The sequence below is a fragment of the Astatotilapia calliptera genome, chromosome 15, assembly GCF_900246225.1.
Source record: "Astatotilapia calliptera chromosome 15, fAstCal1.2, whole genome shotgun sequence".
NCBI classification, from domain to species: Eukaryota; Metazoa; Chordata; class Actinopteri; order Cichliformes; family Cichlidae; genus Astatotilapia; species Astatotilapia calliptera.
Genome location: NC_039316.1, coordinates 24,346,476 through 24,366,538, shown reverse-complemented (window position 1 = coordinate 24,366,538; position 20,063 = coordinate 24,346,476). Strand labels below are relative to the sequence as shown.

Sequence of the window (20,063 nt, the reverse complement as noted above, 5' to 3'; positions counted from 1 at the left end):
CCACAAGTAATTGAACTCTCAGTATATCTCAGTATATTTTCAGAACATCTTCCAGGCACCCAGAATAGGCCAAATCATTATAGTTTCTGGCAGATACAGAGCTAACAAAGGATTAAACCAGAGAGGAGCCAAGGAGTGTCGGGATTTGGTTTGTTTGTCCCAGCTGTGCTGTTTACAACCCCCTCTGCTATAGTCTACTTAAAGACAGCCCAACAGACATCAGAGAGGCGTTGGTGTCCAGGAGTTTTGTCAAGCCTGTCTCCCTCATACTCATCTGCAGGCTCAATGTGTTCGCCTTTGGAGAATGATTGACCACTAGCCTTAGATTGAAATTGATTGCATAAGGGCTATAACAATGAAACGCCTTTGGTATTCTGGCAGTAGCAGTGGAAGAGTGTCAGAGGATTGGGGTACTGCTGTCACTAGAACAACAGGGTTCTTTATTAGCGTATTGTCTAGTGGTCAGATTCCTAAGATCAGAGTGAGCCTTTGATCTTAGAGATACTGTGCTGCTAATTGGGTTGTATTGATCCATCCAGCGCCTGCCCATGTTGGCACAGTCATGATGAATGTCAGTCTGCTGTGCTGAATGAAAAACTGGACTAACCAGCTTTGAGTTCAGCTGGGTTGTCTGATGTGCGGTGCCAGGTTCTAGACAGAGAAGAATCAAACATAAGTGGCAGAAAAGACATCATTACCAGTCTGCTTTAAAGTTTTTTGTAAAACTTGTTGCAAGGTTTCAAACTTCTCGGGGTCCATATCAGTCTTGTTGTTCTATAATAAATCTTAAGCTATTCTTCTATGAATGTTCTTGAGAAATAGGCCTTGCATCAGAAGAAAAAGGTTAATTATTAAAATTATGTTATTTTCAAGCAAAATTTTCTAATAGTTATAACAGTAATTTAAACAAAAATGTGGGGGGAGGATGTAAATATTTGTTATATTGCCAAGTCTGACAAATATTTATTCCTAGCAGATTTTTTTCTACTTGCCTCTGAAATACAAATCTATTTGCAAAACACTGAAATGATTGATGAGAAGATTAAAGAGTTCTAAGGGAACATTAACATAACCAAGTGTATTAATTTTAACAGACAGCACTTTATATTCTGCTCTTTTGCAAAAGTTGGTTGGTTTGCTGCTGTATTATTCTGACATTGGTGCACAGCTACAGAGTTGTACAACCCCAATTTTTATTGCACATTTCTTTTAGATGCTCTGAGAAATTTTCATTAGATAATAAGTCAGCAGGGTGCATGTTTTCAAAATTTCCAAGACATTCACTCCAGGAAAACTTAAATTACATAAATGTGCTACATACTTTGGATTATTTGTTAAAATGGTAGATCTATACCATTGAGGCTGACACAGCCTTCATCGAAGAGTATCTGATACTGATTCATTATGCTGCATTAAATGCCCATGGAGCAGGAAGGGGCAAAGCTTGAAGGATTGTACAGCATATTAAATTTATCTTGGTGAACCTCAGTAGAATGAAGATATCCCACGAAGTTCAAAATGAAGATATAAAATCACAGCTGAAAACAATGGTGTTTAAGTTCCATGCAAACCTGGGAAATAAATGGTAGAATACATTTCTGGCAGTGACACAGAAGATAAAAAACAAGTTAATGCACTGTAACTTACTATATGTAGTTTTATGACACACCTGCCCTTGTCTCTCTGCAGTCCCTAATTCAGTTTGAGCATCATTAAATTTAAATATTAGCACATGTTTTAGTAATGAATCTTTTGATATTTCTCATATATACAACAACACAGCAGTGTTGTTAAGTGTGGCCATATGTGTTTTTACTTGAATCCACCCACAGTCCTCCTAACTCTACTCCCATTAAAGAGGTCAACTATGCAATGGCTAGAGCATCCAAGGTGATCATGTAAAGACAACTCATTAAAATAGCCAGCCCTAGACGGTGCATCTATATATGTGCAAAACTACCTAGCTTGATTGCTTTACTCGTGCTGTCTGCTAGTGTTTTCAGGTTCTGTATGGTGGCAGTCCAGATAAAGATTAGACTGCAATCCAATGATACAAGAATGTCAATTAATTTCCTAAGTCTGCAGCCCCAAGGACAAAGTCATTTGCTCTTTGCTTTTTACAGAACTGGACGGGATTTTGTAATTGTGTGGATGCTTTAAGCATCCACACTATTGAGTTCCTGTTTCTCTTTATACTTTATTATTCTTCAAGTTGCTCGTTTTTCGTCCGCTAACTACTTCCACAATTTTCAGCCGATTTTCACCGTTCAAATTTTAAACTATTCTGCTATTTTTGCTAATTCCTGCTATGACTTTTGCTATTTTTTGCTATTATACTTTTTAAAATATTAAGCTTTTTTCCTTTAATTTGTCCCATTGAAATGAATGGGAAACTTCCAAAATTCTGCTAAATTTTGCTTGTTTTTGAAACTTAACTACTTCCTCATACTTTCACCTAGAACAACCATTCAAACTTTAAAATGTTCTCAAATTATTGGGCTATTCAGGTATAAAGCAGCTTTTTCAAATCTTTTACCGTTTTACTTTTATGCCCCTTAAAGTTTTGAGTTTCAAAATTATGATTTTTCACAAAATACATGCGTTGTTATGGTTGCTATGCTCTTGGCTTCCAGTGTGTCACTAAAGGTTTTGCAATTTTCACTTCATGTCCGAACAACTTCTTGCTACTTGCTCAATTTTCACTCAACTTCCACAAATTATACATCAAAACGTAGGTATTTTTGCTGGCTTTCAGAAAATGTCACTATCGTTGTTGTGGGATTTATAGAATTTTGGCAAATCTCCTCAGACCAACACAAGGTCTCAAAACTCTCCATATAAAGTCAATGGAGAGTTTGTTCAAAATCACCGCTGCATTTCTGTAATGAGAGGCATATTCGAATCGTCATATCTCCTTAACGAAGCAAAGTTAAGACATGAGGCTTGTCCCGGTATATCTTCAGACACTCCTGACGCTCACAATTCAAGAATTTCTTTCTCAACTATTAACGTTCTGAAATGAGTTGGACTTGTTTGAGGGTAGGAAATTCGTCCGTCGCTCAGATTTCTTCAGATTTCAAACTGTGGAAATGAACCACTTTTTTCTCTCGTCATAACTTTTTGTTGGATTTCCACAGAGACCTGAAAATTTCCATGATTGTTCACCAAAGCCTGCTGTCTCTTACGGTGAAAGAATGATATCGATACTCCAAATAGATTTCAAGTCACAAAGCGTTGTTTGAGGGCAAGTCAAGGCAGTTTTTGCTTCGCTCTACTCAGTTATGGTGCATTAGAAGTCAAATATCTTTAATAATTCATATTTTAATGATAAATTGTAAACACTGGAAGATTCCCCCATCTCTTCTGAACAAAACGGTGTAAGAATGACCGCTCTAGCCCCTACGGTTTGGAAATTATGGTCATTTGTTTGAGGGGAGTCCTCACTATGAGAAATAGGCTGCAATAATCCTGTGCCTCTCTGTGCTGCGTGTGTAAAAAGAGGCACATGTTTTGGCGGGAAAAAGTACACAGGCTCTCTGATTGGTGGATTCAAATTCAGCAGCTCCCAGGCTGACCTAGAAACTTACTTCTCTCTCCCTGTGCATTTTTTTGCTGATTTTTTCATTTAACAAGTATATTTGAGGGACCCTCAGCATGTTCAGCATTTTTTCAGCTGTCCATTTTGCTTTTCCAATTTTTCTATTTAACTTATTACTATTGTGCTAAATCATACTGTTTCTGCTATTTTATAAGATTTGTGCTTAATATAGTATTTCTGCTTTTAATAGGATTTGTGCTTAATATAGTATTTCTGCTTTTTATAGAATTTGTGCTTAATATAGTATTTCTGCTTTTTATAGAATTTGTGCTTAATATAGTATTTCTGCTTTTTATAGGATTTGTGCTTAATATAGTATTTCTGCTAAATTATAGTATTTCTGCTTTTTATAGTATTTGTGCTAAAACATAGTATTTCTACTAAATGTAGTATTTATGCTTAATCATAGTATTTCTATATATTTCTGCCAGGTCCCCAGGCAGCCAATCCTCTGTGAGGACTTAGACATTCAAATTTTCAAATCAGGGCCTGCACGGTTTCCCAGCCAATCATATATGTGTCCTGAGGCATTCAAATTTGCATATTGGGGCCTTCATGGCTTCTAAGCCAGCCAATCATATCTGAGGGCTGAGGAATTCAAATCCACAAATCAGGGCCTGCACGGCTTCCCAGCCAGCCAATCATATATGTGGCCTCAGGCATTCAAATTTGCATATTGGGGGAATTCGTGGCTTCTAAGTCAACAAGTCATCCATGTCGTATATCTCTAAAAATTCACATTTTAATGATAAATTGTTAACACTGGAAGATTCCCCCATCTCTTCTGAACAAAACGGTGTAAGAATGACCGCTCTAGCCCCTACGGTTAGGAAATTATGGTCATTTGTTTGAGGGGAGTCCTCACTATGAGAAATAGGCTGCAATAATCCTGTGCCTCTCTCTGCTGCGTGTGTAAAAAGATGCACCTGTTTTGGCGGGAAAAAGTACACAGGCTCTCTGATTGGTGGATTCAAATTCAGCAGCTCCCAGGCTGACCTAGAAACTTACTTCTCTCTCCCTGTGCATTTTTATGCTGATTTTTTCATTTAACAAGTATATTTGAGGGACCCTCAGCATGTTCAGCATTTTTTCAGCTGTCCATTTTGCTTTTCCAATTTTTCTGTTTAACTTATTACTATTGTGCTAAATCATACTGTTTCTGCTATTTCATAAGATTTGTGCTTAATCATAGTATTTCTATATATTTCTGCCTGGTCCCCAGGCAGCCAATCCTCTGTGAGGACTTAGACATTCAAATTTTCAAATCAGGTCCTGCACGGTTTCCCAGCCAATCATATATGTGTCCTGAGGCATTCAAATTTGCATATTGGGGACTTCATGGCTTCTAAGCCAGCCAATCATATCTGAGGGCTGAGGAATTCAAATCCACAAATCAGGGCCTGCACAGCTTCCCAGCCAGCCAATCATGTATGTGGGCTCCAGGTATTCAAATTTGCATATTGGGGAATTCGTGGCTTCTAAGTCAACAAGTCATCCGTGTCATATATCTCTAAAAATTCATATTTTAATGATAAATTGTCAACACTTGAAGATTCCCCCATCTCTTCTGAACAAAACGGTGTAAGAATGACCGTTCTAGCTCCTACGGTTAGGAAATTATGGTCATTTGTTTGAGGGGAGTCATCATTATGAGAAATAGACTGCAATGATCCTGTGTCTCTCTGTGCTGCGTGTGTAAAAAGGATGCACCTGTTTTGGAGGGAAAGAGTGCACAGGCTCTCTGATTGGTGGATTCAAATTCAGCAGCTCCCAGGCTGACCTAGAAACTCACTTTTCTCTCCCTGTGTGTGTGTGTGTGTGTGTGTGTGTGTGTGTGTGTGTGTGTGTGTGTGTGTGTGTGTGTGTGTGTGTGTGTGACAGAGAGAGAGAGAGAGAGAGAGAAAGGCTTTTAATGGGATGATCTCATTCTAAGATTCAAATTCAATATATTTAGACTGGTTGACTGAATTGGATCTTGTGTGTGTGTCTCTCTGTGCATGTGTGTTTTCTTATGTGTACATATTTGTGATTGTGTGGCTGTTATAGATTTTTTTGCTGATTTTTTTCATTTAACAAGTATAGTTGAGGGACCTTCAGCATGTTCATCATTTTTTCAGCTGTCCATTTTTGCTTTTCCAATTTTTCTGTTTAAGTTATTACTATTGTGCTAAATCATACTATTTCTGCTATTTTATAAGATTTGTGCCAAATACCGTATTTCTGCCAAATATAGTATTTCTGATTAATTATAGTTTTTTCTACCAAATCATAGTACAGTATTTCTGCTTTTTATAGGGTTTGTGCTTAATATAGTATTTCTGCTAAATTATAGTATTTCTGCTTTTTATAGTATTTGTGCTAAATTATAGTATTTCTGCCAAATTATAATATTTGTGCTAAAACATAGTCTTAATTTAAAATTACAATATTCATAGTTCATCACAGTGTCTCTGGTAAATCACAATATTTCTGCTCTGTTGTACTATTTTTCTAAATCATAGTGTTTCTGTAATGTTTAAGTATTTTTGGCTAAATATATTCTTTCTGTTATCTTATACTATTTCTCCTAAATTCTTGTATTTTTGAGAAGTTATCATGTTTCTGGTAAGTTACAATATTTCTGCTAAATTCTGCTATGCTATTGTATTTCTGCCAAGTATTATGTTTCCTCTAAGATATTGCAGTTCTGCTAAGTTATTCCATTTTAGCAAACTTATTTTGCTTCTGCAAAGTTTTTACAATTTCTGCAACTTTTCAGCTTTTTCAGCTACTTTTTGCATACAGCTTCAGCTTTAAGCATCCACACTGCATTTTCGCAGGAAATGCAAATTTTTCTAGTTATTATTATATTTTATTCTGTATTCCGTACGTTTTTTGTAATCCTATAACTTCAAAACCGTTCAACTTAGAAAAACCATTCAAACACCGTTAGATTCCTATTCTTTTGGACAACACTGCTTCTATTTTTCATATTTTTAACATTTATATTTTTAATTTTATTCAACTTTATTCAACAAAAATTTATAATGTATTTCAATGGGGAGACCCTTCAAATCCTCATTCAACTTACTCATTTTTAAACTCTTACTACTTCCACATACATTGACATAGAGCCACCATTCAAACTTTAAAACGAAGACAAGACATTCAACTATTCAACTTGTATTTATCTTTTCAATATCTATTATACTTTTTCTTCAGTTCCAGTTTAAGTTTCATGATGTTTTTTCACCCGTTTCAGAGTTTATAATGGGTGTGTATGGGACGGAATGTTGGGGCTAGAGTGAGGCAGCTCAACTGCTAGAGTGAGAGGAGCAAAAAAATTAATCTTAAAATCTTTTTTAAAACTGCTGCTGTGTCCGCAGCGTTTGCTCTACAGGTATGATTTTACCCTCAAAACGTAGCCATGGCTGTCCTCTTTCATCCAATGTGTTTACTATTGTCCTAGGTGTTATGGTTCTTTCATAAATGTCACCAATGCACAGCCTCCTCCCTCCAACTCTTCCATAGACTCTAATGTTAAAATGGCTCAGAAGGTTCGTTTGAAAATCAGAAGAGCATGGTGTCTTTCCACTGTCACCACGTCCATATAATAAACTCCACAGGCATGAAAACTGAGAATTCAGTAGACTAGACATTGCTGTCGCTCACAGTGAAAGAATTTTGTCAATACGACTTTTACTTTTCATTTGGGAACGATTTGTTTCGGCCTGACTTTTCTGTTCATTTTAAGCAGCAAAAGTGAGGCGCATGTCTGTGTACGTGTGTATGGAGCCATTGGGTGCGGTCACTATAGCAACCAGGCTCACACCTGCCTGCTTAACGAGCTCTGCCTGCCACTGTGCCAAGATTCATCTTAAGCACTTCTCTTTCAACTGCTGCTGTGTCCACAGTGTTACAGCCATCATTTTACCCTCAAATTGTCGCCATTATTGTTCTCTTTCCAACACCTTGTCTTTCAAAGCTCAGGCATTTAAACTTTTTAAACTGTGTGGATCAAAGTGGAGGGATCACATTTGAGTCATTCAGTGATTCAAAGAATATGACCTTTTAATATTCATTCAGATGTTTTCTGACTCTAAATGTTCTTTTCTCATTTCTTAGGGTTTTCTAATTTACATTTAAAACATTTTCAGTTTTTTTCCAACTCCTTCTTCTGTGTAACCTTCAGCTTTTAGCAGTTCAGCACCTTTGTTTTCAGGTTAAATTCATTTTTTTTTTTTTTTTTTTTAATCTCATTCAATATTTTTAACTCAAAATTCAGCAATTAATTCATTTCAGTGCATACATTCAGATTCAAGCATTCACACTGCAGTTTCTTCAGAAAATGCACTTTCTAGTTATTATTATTATATTTTATTCTGTATTCCGTACGTTTTTTGTAATCCTACTCCTTCAAAACCGTTCAACTTAGAAAAACCATTCAAACACCGTTAGATTCCTATTCTTTTGGACAACACTGCTTCCATTTTTCATATTTTTAACATTTATATTTTTAATTTTATTCAACTTTATTCAACAAAAATTTATAATGTATTTCAATGGGGAGACCCTTCAAATCCTCATTCAACTTACTCATTTTTAAACTCTTACTACTTCCACATACATTGACATAGAGCCACCATTCAAACTTTAAAACGAAGACAAGACATTCAACTATTCAACTTGCATTTATCTTTTCAATATCTATTATACTTTTTCTTCAGTTCCAGTTTAAGTTTCATGATGTTTTTTCACCCGTTTCAGAGTTTATAATGGGTGTGTATGGGACGGAATGTTGGGGCTAGAGTGAGGCAGCTCAACTGCTAGAGTGAGAGGAGCAAAAAAATTAATCTTAAAATCTTTTTTAAAACTGCTGCTGTGTCCGCAGCGTTTGCTCTACAGGTATGATTTTACCCTCAAAACGTAGCCATGGCTGTCCTCTTTCATCCAATGTGTTTACTATTGTACTAGGTGTTATGGTTCTTTCATAAATGTCACCAATGCACAGCCTCCTCCCTCCAACTCTTCCATAGACTCTAATGTTAAAATGGCTCAGAAGGTTCGTTTGAAAATCAGAAGAGCATGGTGTCTTTCCACTGTCACCACGTCCATATAATAAACTCCACAGACATGAAAACTGAGAATTTGGTAGACTAGACATTGCTGTCGCTCACAGTGAAAGAATTTTGTCAATACGACTTTTACTTTTCATTTGGGAACGATTTGTTTCGGCCTGACTTTTCTGTTCATTTTAAGCAGCAAAAGTGAGGCGCATGTCTGTGTACGTGTGTATGGAGCCATTGGGTGCGGTCACTATAGCAACCAGGCTCACACCTGCCTGCTTAACGAGCTCTGCCTGCCACTGTACCAAGATTCATCTTAAGCACTTCTCTTTCAACTGCTGCTGTGTCCACAGTGTTAAAGCCATCATTTTACCCTCAAAACGTCGCCATCGTTGTTCTTTTTCCAACATCTTGTCTTTCAAAGCTCAGAGATGTAAACTTTTTAAACTGTGTGGGTCCAAGTGGAGGGATCACATTTTAGTCATTCAGTGATTCAAAGAATATGACCTTTTAATATTCTTTCAGATGTTTTCTGACTCTAAATGTTCTTTTCTCATTTCTTAGGTTTTTCTAATTTACAATTAAAACATTTTCAGCTTTTTTCCAACTTCTTCTTCTGTGTAACCTTCAGCTTTTAGCAGTTCAGCACTTTTGTTTTCAGGTTAAATTCGGGGTTTTTTTTTTATCTCATTCAAAATTTTTAACTTAAATTCAGTAATTATTTCATTTCAATGCATACATTCAGATTCAAGCATTCACACTGCAGTTTCTTCAGAAAATGCACTTTCTAGTTTCACATCTAATCCCTGAGATATTCTAGTATAAGAAAAAGAAGTGCAATGTTCAACACATCTGTTTTTTCCACACAATAAAGAAATTCTGCTGAAGTGAATGAAAGAAAGCACTCTTTAACTGTAAAAATCAATGTGCGAAATTACAGAAAAATAGCATCCATGTGAAAACAGGAACTTCTGTAGCACATACAGTGAATAAACAGGAGCTTTTATGTTTTTAAAAGTATTTTCTAATTACTTGTAGCATGAATGGGCATGTGGGAGGTCTTTGTCAGTAATGATAAAGCTGTAAAACGTAATCATTTACACCTTGCTTCACATTTTTCAGTGCTGTTAAGTGGGGCCAGACTGGAGTCTCTGCTCGGCCGACTTTAGGCCCTGGGCCTTATGTTTGATGCCCCTGCTCACTTTCAGAATGTGAAATTTTTGTGTCATGATGTGTTTGTCTTTCTGCAGGGGAGCGACGACTCCTGCACCAACGCAGAAGCTCCCGGAGATCACAGGTAGGACATCTTCAGCGGAATGCATGTCATCTGTTTATACACTGATAGTTTTTTACTGTTTTCATTGTATATTGTCGTACAGGGAGTGCAGAATTATTAGGCAAGTTGTATTTTTGAGGAATAATTTTATTATTGAACAACAACCATGTTCTCAATGAACCCAAAAAACTCATTAATATCAAAGCTGAATGTTTTTGGAAGTAGTTTTTAGTTTTAGCTATTTTAGGGGGATATCTGTGTGTGCAGGTGACTATTACTGTGCATAATTATTAGGCAACTTAACAAAAAACAAATATATACCCATTTCAATTATTTATTTTTACCAGTGAAACCAATATAACATCTGCACATTCACAAATATACGTTTCTGACATTCAAAAACAAAACAAAAACAAATCAGCGACCAATATAGCCACCTTTCTTTGCAAGGACACTCAAAAGCCTGCCATCCATGGATTCTGTCAGTGTTTTGATCTGTTCACCATCAACATTGCGTGCAGCAGCAACCACAGCCTCCCAGACACTGTTCAGAGAGGTGTACTGTTTTCCCTCCTTGTAAATCTCACATTTGATGATGGACCACAGGTTCTCAATGGGGTTCAGATCAGGTGAACAAGGAGGCCATGTCATTAGTTTTTCTTCTTTTATACCCTTTCTTGCCAGCCACGCTGTGGAGTACTTGGACGCGTGTGATGGAGCATTGTCCTGCATGAAAATCATGTTTTTCTTGAAGGATGCAGACTTCTTCCTGTACCACTGCTTGAAGAAGGTGTCTTCCAGAAACTGGCAGTAGGACTGGGAGTTGAGCTTGACTCCATCCTCAACCCGAAAAGGCCCCACAAGCTCATCTTTGATGATACCACCCCAAACCAGTACTCCACCTCCACCTTGCTGGTGTCTGAGTCGGACTGAAGCTCTCTGCCCTTTACCAATCTAGCCACGGACCCATCCATCTGGCCCATCAAGACTCACTCTCATTTCATCAGTCCATAAAACCTTAGAAAAACCAGTCTTGAGATATTTCTTGGCCCAGTCTTGACGTTTCAGCTTGTGTGTCTTGTTCAGTGGTGGTCGTCTTTCAGCCTTTCTTACCTTGGCCATGTCTCTGAGTATTGCACACCTTGTGCTTTTGGGCACTCCAGTGATGTTGCAGCTCTGAAATATGGCCAAACTGGTGGCAAGTGGCATCTTGGCAGCTGCACGCTTGACTTTTCTCAGTTCATGGGCAGTTATTTTGCGCCTTGGTTTTTCCACACGCTTCTTGCGACCCTGTTGACTATTTTGAATGAAACGCTTGATTGTTCGATGATCACGCTTCAGAAGCTTTGCAATTTTGAGACTGCTGCATCCCTCTGCAAGATATCTCACTATTTTTGACTTTTCTGAGCCTGCCAAGTCCTTCTTTTGACCCATTTTGCCAAAGGAAAGGACGTCGCCTAATAATTATGCACACCTGATATAGGGTGTTGATGTCATTAGACCACACCCCTTCTCATTACAGAGATGCACATCACCTAATATGCTTAATTGGTAGTAGGCTTTCAAGCCTATACAGCTTGGAGTAGGACAACATGCATGAAGAGGATGATGTGGACAAAATACTCATTTGCCTAATAATTCTGCACTCCCTGTATACACAAATATATTATACAGGTAGATTGTAGTTGGTTTATTCTGAGATTAACGTTGCTCCTGTCTCTCTTCAGGTCCTGAGGCTCAGACCGATCCCCCGTCAGCGCCCCCAGTGCTCGTCACCAGCACCACTGTCTTCTTCAGTTCCACGAGTGCCTCTCCAAGCTCCGCCCCTGAAACGAGCCACCCTGCCAAGGAGCTCAAAGAGGTACAGAGGAGCACTTACATTTACATACGAAGTATCAATCTGGCGCTCTTATCTGCCGCAGGAAGCTGAAGGAGGAAGGAGCTCAAGTGTCTGACAGGCTGAAAATGTCACGCTGGGGCGTTCATGAAATTATACATCAGTTAATTTGAGTGAAAGGCATCACTTCTGTCCCTCTGTCCTCTTTCTTAACCTGTAATCACCTGTAAGTAACCCATTAAGAGCTGCTTACTAACTGCTCCGTACTTGAGAACTCAAAGGTTTATCCTTCAACCAGTCCTGTGAAAACTAATTTACTCTGATGATGGAGTAGAACCACTTTTACCAGCAATAAGCTGAAGTAATCATTTTCTGTGTGATTTATCAGCCTCTCATGTCACTGTGGAGGGATTCTGGCCCACTCTTCTTCACAGTGTTGCATAAGTTCATTGAGGTTTGCAGTATTTGTCTGTGCACAGCTCTCTGAGCACAGCATGTCAGTCAGGCTGAGGTCTGGACCGTCGCAGCACCTCGATTCTTTTCTCTCTCAGCCGTTCTGAGATCTGCTGTTGCTTGGGATCATTGTCCCGCTGTATGACCCACTGCAGGGATGACGTCGCACTGTGGACAAATCACAAGCAAAGATTTTCTTTTTTAACGCTACATCGATAAATAAGACAAGCACAAAGATCGGTTTTGTCTTCTTTCACGTCTGTCCGAGCCAAAACAACAGTGAGCCCTCCGGTTGCTGCACCAGCATAATCCACCTCGTTCTTATTCCCACAGCGTTTGTGTAGTGTAGTGTGAAAACAAGAAGACGGTGAAAAAGGTGATTAAGAACAAAGCAAAACAAAGTGCTAAAACGAAGGTCCTGTGGCACGTAAACCACCAGCCCTCTGATGTCCTCCAATGTCCTCCTGGTTTCAGTCAACAGTGACCTTCAGTGGGAATTGGAGAGGCTTGCTCAGGGTAACACTGCAGTGGATAAAATCCGCACACCCAGATTATATCGCCTCTGACCTGGGGATGCCTTGGGGTCCACCAGGAAAAGCAGGAGGAAGTAGCTCGGGATTCCCTTTGTGGGAAAAGAAGAAGGTAGATTTGATTAGACTTTATTGTCTCGGACAAACAAGGGAGCACATGGCCTAAAATAAACATGATATCAGATCCACACAGAGCCCAGATTTGCAGCCCTGTTGATCAGATTTTGAGTTTGTGATCTGAGCTCAACAGACAGGTTACCAAACGTAATACCAAAACTGATAATAGATTCAATAGGTCCCTTATAAAATAATATCCTCCCGCTGTGCTGTTAGCCTTCTTTAAAAAAGGGGCAACAACAACGCTTCAAACCGGTTTTAACTGACAACCAAGGTCAGCGCCTGATCTCAGATCAGCGATCTTCCCTCGGTTTCATTTACATTTAACATTTGGTTTTGCCCTCCCACCAAAGCAGCGTCCCTGCCCTCTCTCTTATATACAAACATAATTTCTATATGATCTGAGAATTGAATCACAAGCTTGTTTGTATACTGCAGGAAGGAGAGAGCTCACACAACCCTGGGGGGGTGTCCTGTACTCCTGCACGAGTGAAACAGCCAGGTTACTTTCCACCTGCTGCTGTTTTTTAATTATATAAAAAATACACACCTTTGTGTGTCGTGTTGTTTAGGAGACTGTGAGGGAGGCTGGTGTTTAACGCTGAGCTCAGACCCATCAAAGCATCATCAGATCTCTGCTTCACTCCACAGCATCTCTACCAGAATGCAAACAAAGCATTTCATCATGGTTACGTTAGAGCTACGGGTCTCATTATTTTAGGGATGAAGATTGAGTCAGCTGAGAGCCGAAACAACAGACTACAAGCTGGAGTCACAACAGCAGACACAGTGTTTAGGAGAAAGTCCCATCACATCCACGGGACCTGGTGGTGTCTAGTTTTTTAAAAACTGTTCACAGTGCTGGGATCAGTTATTACTTTGTCAAATTCCATCGAGTGACAGATTCTTACATTTAATTCTTCTGTGGTCCTCGTGCTTCCTTTAGCTTTCCTCTGGTTGTTCTTGAAATGTCCTCGACTGCACATCAGACGTCAGATGGAGGTTTTCTGATAATCACCAGCTGAACACAAGATGAACGGAGGCACAAACTTCATTCACACTTCACTTAACACCTCAGCCAGTTTTCAGCCAGTGAAGTTTTTTGCACTTATTTTTAGTCACATCAATTTCTTTTCAGCTCATTTCAGTGAAACAGTTGCTAATAAAAGAAAAAGCCAGCTTTGCAAAAACCTGAAAGATGTGCACGTTGGCAGCTGTGTTTGTTGGAGAAGGATCACATGACCTTCAGTCTGCAAACAGCGGGTTTACCTGCTGCACAGGTGGAGCTGTTAAGCGCCTCACTCCTCCCCCTCAGATAATTACTGCTTTTTCACACCACTGACCTATTCATGGTTACGGTGAGAGGAGGAGGACAAAAAGCCCAGGCTGACATTTGACATCAAACTCCTTTAAAGCAGGGAACATGGCGTCATTTCGCTGCTGACTGTTCTCTGAAATGACCGCAGCAGTGAGGTCGTTGCTCTTTCACGGCCTACAGGAGCGTTAAACATACAGGTACGAGCCTATTTCATGTTTGCAGCCATTTTTTTCCTCATACTTTCATTATGGAATATCTTTGCTTTAGTTTCAAACATAAACAAAGAGATACGCTATTTCCTGTTGTGCTTGGATGTATGAAAACTTCCTTTTGATCCTTATGGTTGTTGAAATATGAATCATAAAAAGAGCTTTCAGCCTGAATTTCCCGCTCTATCGTTTCTTTTTTCTCGTCTGCATATGTGGTTCTATTCACACAAGCAGATTTGTTATTTTCTCTGATACCAGTCAGTTTCATGTATTTGGAAATGCAAATTAAAATGTTAAAGCATAACGAAGAGACGCACGTAAGCTGTCCCTTTTTAGCGCCTCTCATTTGTCTCGTTTGCCGTCCTGAAGGACCCGGAGCTTCCAAACGTCGTCCCAGATAGTCCGGTGGAGCAGATCGTGGAGTTCAGTATCGACCTGGTGGATCCGGGTTACAGAGAGCTGCTGGATGACCCGGATTCCCCTCAGTACATCGACCTGGCACAACACCTGCAGGACCAGGTGAGACCTCCTGATTCCTTTTTTTCCAATCTCTACTGATGAGAATAAAAAAAACTACCTCACTCAAACCAATAGAGAGAAGTGGGAAAATAAACCTAAGCTCCCTAAACTGCAAAAGACAAAGTGATTATGACCCAGCATTTTGAGGTTATCGTCTTTTTGTGAATTCTTTGTGTTTGGAATATGTTAGTTTTTCTTAGCATTTGCTGTATGTTTAGTTTCATTTGTCTGGTCCAGTTTTCTCATCAACCCTTCTTGTTTACATGTGTCCTCCCTGTGCTCTGTTCCATGTCTCCCCTGTCTGTCATGTGTATCCATGTATGTTTCTTCAGCCCGTCATGTCTCACTCCCTCTCTGTCTCTCGTGTCAAGCTCCCAGTTTACGTCTCGTTTCCCTCGTCACCCTCTTGTGTATTTATGTAGTCTGTTGTTATTCATTTATTGTCAGGTCATCTGTTATGTTCATGCCATGTTTCCAAGGTTTTGTGCTTTCAGGTATTTACGTAATCTCCCCAGGTTTCCGTGTTCAAGGTTTTTTATGTTTACTTTCTAGTTTTCTCATTTTAGGCTTTTTCTTTTAGGGTCAAATTGATTTTGCCTAGCTGTTTGGTTTGTACTTTTTATCAGCCACAATAAACGGCTCGCTTTCTGTTAAAGGTTTTGTTTCGCGTGTCTGCATTTGGGTCCTCCACCATGTGGAAACTCGTTTAAAGTTCACTTTTTCTGCAGTTTTCCTCAGAAAATTATCAGAAAATATCAAACATCCAGGGTACCAGCACTCTTTTCAGGTCCTCTGTGTTAAACTGGTGCAATTTATTTAAACTATGATATATCCCATGACATTGATGTTCAGAGCTGGTTACTGGATATCATACACAAGTAGTTTAAACGTGTTTTTCCACACTGACACTTTCTTGTGGATATCTGCCAAACACTGAGAAACGCTGGAAAAATAATGACAAATCAGCAAATTTCAACCAACATATGAGGGGAAGATCTGGGCTCAAGTTGCTGTAAAAACATCAGCTGATTCTGAGGGGTTGAGGTGGGAGGCACTCTTCGTGTAATGACCTTGTTCTTCCTGGGTCTCGCTCTTTACAACGGCTGCAACGGAAGAATTAAATAACTCTGATTGGTTAATTCTGCATTGCTGCATCAGGCTCAGTCTGCACTTTTAATCAAAGAACTAAATCTTTATTTCTCAGTTTCTGAACGAGCTTCGCTTGTGACAGTCTGATCTCCTGCCCTTCCTCCTCCTCCTCTTCCTCTATCAGCGTCCGTCTGTGCCGGTGCTGCTGGTCCAGGCTGATAGTAAAGAAGCTTACACCACAGGGCAGCGAGGTCAGGGTTCAGAGAAAGGGAGAAGATTACCCCCAGCCCGCTCTCCCTACGAGGGTTTTCCTTTTGTCTCCTTGCTCTGGGCTCCTTGCTGCGAGTCATGTCGTGTCCCCTGCTGAGAAATCGAGTCCTTCAAAGTTATTTTCTCTTTTTCTGATGCTAAAGAAAGGCAGCTGGGTCCTTTAAAGTCACGCCAGGCGCAGCGGGATGCTGCCTGATGGAGCTCTTAAAGACGATTATGTCATAAGTGTCCAGGTGCTTAACTCGCCCAAAGATAGATATCAATGGGGGTTTCCCATTCATGCGGTGTTTGTGCATGTTCACACGCTGGCTCTTGTTTGGTGGCCCAGAACTGATTATGTTGGAGCGGGAAGAGGGTGACGATGGTATAAAGAAGTTTGTTTCTTTCCTTTGCAGATGCAGCATGTCTTTGATAAACTTCCTGGATTTAGATCCATCCATGTGCTGGGTATCAGGTGAGTTCGAACCGTGAAGCATACATCTGAGTAATCAAATCTCTCCAGTGTGGTGGTGGTGGCAGCGAGGCAATCCAGCGAGGCTCGATAATTTCATCACATCTGAAACGAGCAGATCAGTTGGCGTGGGCGGCCTGTGAATAGATAAGAGGCCGGTTGTGAGTCGGATTGTTTCAGACACCGCCGCAGGCGAATGTTTCGTGCCACTACTAACAAGACTGAATGGAAAGATTATTTATCTCTGCTGGATGCGTTTCCAGTTTATAAGCAGTGACAGCGGGCCAGCATCGAAACCTGACGGGGGAAGAAAATATTATTATAGTTTTTCCTCAAAAACAAAGTCATTTTTAACCGTTTAGGAAAAAAAACTTGGTTTGAAATCAGTCAAACAGGAATGAATTAAGCAAACATTCAACCGTTCGTCACAGAGCGCTTTGTTTTGCATGATTCTATAATCCAAGCGTTTCGAATTCAGTTTCACCGAGCGCACCAAGGCTCAATCACAAATATATGCCTGATATGGTTTTTTCACGTCCACATAAAGCCCTTGACCAAGGCGCCAAATACGATTATGAGCTTTTCTAACATTTAGCGAAGCAAAATTATTCAAGACGCCTCCCGTACAGCCACCTCGCAGCAGCATGGGGCATTTATTCTAACCACAATATGACCTGATGTAAGAGTAATCGATTAATGCTGTTCCTTCACACACAGATGTCTGTGCATCCTGCCTGTTTTAGCTTCCTTAAAAACCAAAGAATGAAATTATCTCCGATAACATACTTCACCTGGACGACCCTGCCACCAAACTGGCTGCACATAAAAGTAACACTTGCTCATTTCATTTTCTGACTCAGATGATCAGCACTTTGCTTTGTTTGTGACTCTGTTATTGCGGGCTAGCATTCCCACGCCTGTGCAGACATCTGTGGTTATAAATCTTATATTCACCTTTCATCCTCACGTGCACCTCTAGACCAGTTTCACCACCCGGTACCTCAGCTTCAACCCCAAAACTCTGAGAATGTCACTGTAGACACCACTGGTAATCCTGCATGTTTCACTGCTGCTCACTGAGTCTCCGAGTGTTTGCAGACAGGTCGGCATCTTCGTGACAACCTGCTTGTAACCAAAGCAACTATGAGAAGGATTTTAGTGCTTCACTGTACTGTTTGAGGTCAATTGCACCAAGCAACTGTTCACCAACCAGGGGGCGCCGTTGTGTCTCTGAGCATATGTGACTGTGAAGAGGACTTCTTGAAGAAGTCTCATTAAACGCTTTCACATGCAGTGTTGGGCAAGTTACTTTGAAAAAGTAATTAATTATAGTTACTAGTTACTTCTTCAGAAAAGTAACTGAGTTAGTAACTGAGTTACAAGATATTAAAAGTAATTAATTACTTGAAAAGTAACTATTGCGTTTTAAAAAATTCTTTAACCCTCTGGGGTCCAGGGTATAATTGGCCATTTTTAACTACTTTTGCCTCACCTTTAAAAACTATTTACTTCGCCTTGTTTGGTATCAATCTTTTCAGCACATCCTTACGTGTCTGAATTTACAGTTATGTTTTCATTTTGACATACTGTATTAACACAATTGATCTAAAATCAGACAAAAAACATAAAGTCTGAGTTGAAAAAGTTATATTTTTAACAACCACAAATATGTTTATTGAATCATATTTCATAACTTTAAATGCAAATATAAATTGTCAATTTTTAAAAAAGTTAAAAAGTTATTTGCAGCCATTTACCTTTTACCCGTTTTTTTATAACCACTTCAAACTATTGACATAACCATCAGGTGTTCTGCATTCATTAAAATGCCACACTACGGAGCCCCGCAAGGGACATGGGAGAAAAAAAAATTAAGACAGACTTTTGCGAGTTCTCGCAAAACAAACTTGGGATCTCACAAAAGTTTTGCGAGATCTCGCAAAAGTCTAAACCGCATTCTTCGGAGGCCGCCAGCTCGAAGCCGACCGGGAGGTTGAGGCACGATGTGCCAGGAAAGCGGTGTTCCTCCCGGCTGTAGTAGGTCTCGACCTCCCGTTAGCTTCGAGATGGTGGGTGTCAGATCTCCAAAAACGTCGGAGCACTTTTGCAAATATGTGATGTCTTGTAAACCAAGCAGATATCTGACATTTACACAACTACATTCACGCCTCAAAATATCTTAAAAGTTTATTTTGTGACCCAGAAAGAGTAATATTACAACCAGTGTTGGGTAAGTTACTTTAAATTAGTAACTTAGTTACATTACTAGTTACTTCTATCAAAAGTAACTCAGTTACTTCAAGTTACTCGTTACTTTCAGAGTAACTAGTTACTAGGGAAAGTAACTTTGGTTTTACTCAGAATTCTCTTGTTAATGTGTTGCTTCCGTAACTGGATACCCAGCAAGATTTCCAGTCTTCTAGCTTGCTTACTTGCCACAAGTGCACTGTGCCACCTACCAATTAAAGGAAAAAATAATGTAATCATTTCCATGAGAGAAATCCCACGCCTGATTCTATCCTAGCCTGCTTTTTACATCCAACACAAAAACTGCAGTCGTGGTGCTTTCGATTGTACTCAGAACTCGGAAATTCTTCCTTCTGAATCGGAAGATGTAGGTAACACCAGACTGCAGATGAGCTGCATACAGGGCTGGACTGGTACAAAAAAATCGTCCCGGGCATTTTAACCATTATAGGAAAAATCATAAAGCCTTTGAATGAAAATAAACACTGTTGTGACAGTGATGTACACTGTTCTGATGGTATATATGTATCAATCTATCAATTGTTTGTTGTAAGACTCAGATAATTATTTTTTTAAAAGTGAGGCATTTTAAATGAGAATAAGAAAGTATTTCCTTGTGCCCCCCTTTCCCTTTTAATGCCCTACATGGACCCCTGGCAACACTTTGCTAGACCCGCCCCTGCACAGTTACCAGCTGTCAGCTACTTAGAAAAGGATCCTGGTGTTATTTGTCTTACCGCGACATCCGCTGGTTTCCTCTTTCTGGCGCAAAGTGGGCGATAAATAAACAAGAGAGAAAAGCCGATCAGCTGATCATTGATCAGTTTCATGACTGAAGTAGAAACAGGAGAGGGAGGGGCAGAGAATGAGAGAAGAAGAGGCAGCTGTGCAGCATAAAGACAGAATAACTCCAGCTTTGTGTCTTTTTCATTGTAGCTGAAGTCCGGGACAAACTGTTCCTTTTCACCTCAATACCAAAAGCGTAATATTTTCTCTGAATATGAGACGATTCCGTTTTTTACGGGACGGTTGGCAACTCTAATAATTAACCTTATGAACAAAATAAAGTTCAACATCAGTAACATCATAGCACCCACCCAGCTG

General features: G+C 39.7%; 1 protein-coding gene across 3 annotated transcripts in view; it reads left to right on the top strand.

Annotated features, from left to right (window-relative positions):
• The window catches only part of LOC113037600 (interphotoreceptor matrix proteoglycan 2-like), a 99,382-nt gene that overhangs the window by 43,490 nt on the left and 35,829 nt on the right, over window positions 1–20,063 (top strand). For all 3 annotated transcript variants that reach the window (XM_026194847.1, XM_026194845.1, XM_026194848.1), the window contains 4 exons: window positions 9,894–9,940; window positions 11,647–11,780; window positions 14,753–14,902; window positions 16,657–16,715. In XM_026194847.1, coding sequence (XP_026050632.1) covers window positions 9,894–9,940; window positions 11,647–11,780; window positions 14,753–14,902; window positions 16,657–16,715 — 390 coding nt within the window. The remainder of the gene's footprint in view (window positions 1–9,893; window positions 9,941–11,646; window positions 11,781–14,752; window positions 14,903–16,656; window positions 16,716–20,063) is intronic.